Source organism: Branchiostoma floridae, chromosome 9 (genome assembly GCF_000003815.2).
Source record: "Branchiostoma floridae strain S238N-H82 chromosome 9, Bfl_VNyyK, whole genome shotgun sequence".
Taxonomy (NCBI): domain Eukaryota; kingdom Metazoa; phylum Chordata; class Leptocardii; order Amphioxiformes; family Branchiostomatidae; genus Branchiostoma; species Branchiostoma floridae.
In genome coordinates this window covers 7,032,799-7,037,335 of record NC_049987.1, presented here as the reverse complement: position 1 = coordinate 7,037,335, position 4,537 = coordinate 7,032,799, and the positions used below count along the sequence as shown (strand labels likewise).

The 4,537-nt window shown below is 44.4% G+C and overlaps 1 protein-coding gene across 1 annotated transcript in view; it reads right to left on the bottom strand.

Moving 5' to 3' along the window:
• Positions 1-473: 473 nt before the first annotated feature.
• LOC118422868 (irregular chiasm C-roughest protein-like) overlaps positions 474-4,537 on the bottom strand; it is a 32,264-nt gene continuing 28,200 nt past the window's right edge. Inside the window, exons 7-13 of the mRNA XM_035830692.1 lie at positions 4,255-4,509; positions 3,793-3,977; positions 3,278-3,404; positions 2,875-2,997; positions 1,935-2,120; positions 1,577-1,704; positions 474-1,284 (exon numbers count right to left, since the gene is read on the bottom strand). Coding sequence (XP_035686585.1) covers positions 1,072-1,284; positions 1,577-1,704; positions 1,935-2,120; positions 2,875-2,997; positions 3,278-3,404; positions 3,793-3,977; positions 4,255-4,509 — 1,217 coding nt within the window. The 3' untranslated portion in view covers positions 474-1,071. The remainder of the gene's footprint in view (positions 1,285-1,576; positions 1,705-1,934; positions 2,121-2,874; positions 2,998-3,277; positions 3,405-3,792; positions 3,978-4,254; positions 4,510-4,537) is intronic.

The following is a 4,537-nucleotide window of genomic DNA, read 5'->3' as shown; positions in this document are numbered from 1 at the left end:
GTATGGAGCGCGTGCGACTGGAGCTAGCTGTAGGCGGCTTTGTTTAGCGCCCACACGTGCAAGGAATCTTCTTCTTTGACTAATTACCTGACCATCGAAGTCACACTTGAAGATAACGCGTTGAGGCGATCGCGAGAACAAGTGAAGTAAAGCTGCGAAGTCTTCAAAATATAAGGAAAGAAAACAATTTCACCTGCGGGATCTGATACTAAATAATCTTTGGACAATACGTTAATTTGTAAAAACCTACATGTATTAATATATCAAAGCATTACTGAAAATTAAAGCAAGTCTGTAAGTTAGCACATATTTATTTCAGTCATATAAGCCATCGATGATTTGTAATCATTTCTTTTATTCAAAAATGATGCTAAGGTCAATACAAACATTAAGGTCAATGCAACGGAACGACAGATTACTTCTCAGATAATCGGTATTAATTCTTTCTTAAATAAAGATAGACAACACGAGAGTTGTAGATCTTAAAGATCGATATTTAGTTTGATATGTTGATAAAGCGTTTAATATGAAGCCTTAAATATGAATAGCTAGTTCGACAAAAATCTGCGCATTGGAATCTTGCCTAACAAGCTTGACCAAGGGTCATCATCTACATTGTATATTATATACATCATCGACATGTGCCATACAATTCTGTTATGAACCTGAAACTTCATTCCTCAAGTACATGTATGTATGTTGGAGATTACATTGAGCATCATTGTAGAATTTCTTCATTAATATTCTACCTTTACAATTTTAATGCGATTAAAGGTTTTGCTGTTCAAGGTAGATTCTTTAGATTCGAAATTGCACTAGGAGGACATGTATATGGCTACCATGAGTGGTGCGCACATCTCAACGGACATGTGTTTGACGTCCCACACACAATTTAAAGCTATTTAAAGCACATCATGAATGTACAGCGAATGTACAGCCACTATCGGTGAGTGTCATCCATTAAGCGCCATCGCCATAATTAGGTATCTAGAGAAAACGCAATGACAGCTTTTACAGACAGCCAGGATTTATATTCTTACCCGTTGCCATCTCTTCTGTCTGCAGACTATCTTAGATACTCTCGGCTTGGGAATCATGCAGCACAATGGCAGGTCCAGGTGTTCCGCTAGAGGCCGCTCGCGGCGGCTCACGCAAATTGGCATGCTCAAATGCTCCGCCAGGTGGCGCTCGCGGTGGTTCCCGCACACTGGCAGGTCCGGGTGCACCGCCAGGGGGCGCTCGTCTCTTCCACTTTCCCTTCGCTGCTGGAACAGGAACGTCCATCTATGAAGGGTTAAAAAAAAACAGAAAAACATCACTACCTTTCCATGCAGTTCTCGTAATAGCTTCTTGATATCCCAGTTCATTGCAACAACCCATCAATGTGACTAACAACCCATCCAAATTGTCTTAAATTGAATATTAATTCATAGGTAGGGTATAAACCTAAATTCAACCAACTTTCCTCAATGCCACTGACGAAAGATAGTGGATGCTATCTGTAACGTCTGACCGTTTCCAAAACCATATCCAGTTGCTTGAGTAACTGCTTTTTGTTCCACCACACTGTACTTACCGGCATGCAAACTGCATCTGACATTACAGCCTCCTCCGGAATGCCCCCACGTGATCGGATGTCCTCTCCGTCCGGACGGTTTCTCTCCACCGTTGTGTACGGCGGCAGTGTGCTGGAATGTGCCAGCCCTGAGGAAGAACAATACAAGCATCACAGCATAGACATGTGGCCACTGACTACGTGACTAGAAAGCGAGGATGTCATTACTCACACATATACGAGGTAATAGCTTCATAACAGCAACAAATTTTGGCAACTCAGTACCGAAAGTCACGTACATATTCCATAATCAGTATATCATGTGTTCATTGAGCGTTTTGGATGCTGTGATATTCAAGAAAAAATGTTTTTATCGAACCTGTGTAGGACAGCCCCACGGACGTCCACTCCTTCCCGGGCCGAGGCGGCGGACGTGGCTTCAGCGTCCCGTCCAACTCCTGCAGTTCCAGGTCCTCCACACCGGAGTCGTTCGTGCCATGCCCCAGTCTCTTCACGGACTTGGGGATGGGAGGCATCGAGCGTGTAGAGGACAATGTAGATGTGTCTGAAATATATGGAGGATCAATGATTGTAAATGAATCCATAGAAAAACGTTAGAGAGGGAAATCAGAATTTCCTTTGCCATCCTATAATCTTGATGAGTTATATAAACATGGATGGACACGTTTGATACAGTAATCGTAATATATGGGTTACTCATTGTGAATAACATTAACGTTATGTTACTATAAAGGCGGTGCATGATTCTTGATACAGTTAAACTCTTAAACAGTATAACATGGGTTCAGCATTCACTCAAGGGTGTGACAAAATGGTTTCTGCCTTACAATTCTGGTGACAGGTGGTTGCTTAGAAAAGGGTTGGGTTGACTATAATGTACTAGTACAATGGACGGGACCGTTTCAATGTGGCTATGTCTGGAGGTGGTTGCCTGCGCCAGGCGGTTGCCTGGCCAGGTTTGACTTTATAGTCACTTTTGGGTAGCATTCCCGTGGCTAGGATTTTTTCAAAGGGTTTTTCGTAGATTTTTTGACTAGCGAGCACTACAGGCACGAGCTTTCGGGGACGGGGAGCATGCCCCCGAGGAAAATTCAACTCTCTGAAATGGCATTCTCTGCGTTTAAAGAGGATTTCAAATGGACTTAAAGAAAACAGAGGCTGACAATAACAGGTCAGTCAAGAGAGGATCCATCGATCACTCTTTTTGGGTACTCCCCGAATGTGTTTGTTGATACGTCCAAACCTCCTAACCCCTCCTGCCCCATGATGGGCCTAGATAGGAACTGAACCGTCCATACCTCTCTTCTCCTCCCTGCAGATCCACCCCTTCTTGACTGCCACGCAGACGATAATCGCCGCCAAAATCCCCAGACCAGCCGTCACCATGGAAACGGAGATGACGACCAGAGACCCGCTGGAGCCTGTGTGACATTGGGTTGATGCGTACAGTGTAAGTGGCTTAACAATCACTTAATACTATTATCAACAAATGCAGATGGTTAAGTCTCAAGCTCCAGTCTCTGAATCCCGTCTCTAAATCTACTGAAATCTCCCTCGGCTATTGCGACCACGATATATGGGGTAATGTAAGCACAAACTCTCTATTATCAAGGTATTATTTTATTTATCCAATTATGGTAGACGTATATTATAGACACCCATTTCTTGATTTTGACCATAAGATGAGAAAAAATTCCTTACTAAAAACTTCCAGCCGGATCTCCCTGCGCGCCTCCCCGAACATGTTGGAGGCCTGACAGATGTACGTCCCCTCCTGAGGAATCCCGACATCCTTCAGGAGGAGGGTGCTGGACGTTCCGTCATCTGTCTGTTGGCAAAATGTTAGCAGCCACTCTGAGTCTCTGACATAAGTTTCATTTTGCCGAACACTCCTCAAAGCCTAGCTGTTTCCAATGTGCGGGTATGACAATACTTCTCTACATCGCCACTGAATATTGCCTTGTTATATATATCGGATCCTGGCACATGTAAATTAATATTAGCAAGGTAAAAGTTAACGGGTAGAATTGGGAAACGTGCAACCTCGTGTATGTTACCACCTGGATGTCTAACTTTCATCGACGTCTATGTAATAATTCTTTCTACAATAGTTATTATCGTCGAAGAGGCGTCTCATATTTCTTTCTGACATGTTTAGCTTAGGGTAATGTTTTTCCAATATCTAAGTGTAATAAAGGTAACTTAAATTGCCCTACTGGATTTTCAGTGATTGACACGCCAACTTCCGTCGCCATGACAACGCTCTCCTTCCCCTGCTTACTCTGCCGGAACCAGCTCACTCTGCCTGGGAGCGGGTCCCCGAGAATCTCGCAGTTAAACCTCGCGGTATTACCCTCAGGTACTGTCACCACTGGAAGGCCTGGCTGGATAGATGGCCGACCTATGTCATAAAATAGAATGCACCTTTTCCAGAGATATCGACCGTTATCTCTGACATGCCTTACACCAGCCAAGCTAAGGTACATTAACCAGTGCGGCCGGCTCACACTGTAGCTATGACAAATGTCTCCCTAGGTCATTTTTAGTACAAGGCTTTTATGGCCACTAATTTGAAAGTAGATTAAAAGTGGCAAAAACAATTAAGATAAAAGCTAAGAGCGACGTTGATACATTAGACCCGAAGGCAAAACTTGAACTTGAAGCAATGTTTTACAGACCGACAACGTTGACGAAGACGTTTTTGGTGACTTCCTGGAAGCCGTCGCTGGCAGCCACGCATTGATACGTGCCCTGCACGTCGTAACGCACCCGGTGGAAGCGGAGCGGGTTGTCCCAGTACAGACTTGTATCCTTCCGCCGCCAGCGGATGTGAGGCTTGGGGTTCCCGTCAGCAATGCACTGGAGAGACTGGTCGTCCTGGCCGTACAGCATCGTCAGCTCGTCCTCCATTGTAGCCTCTATTACAGGAGGATCTGCCGAGTTCAAAATCAACATGTCACA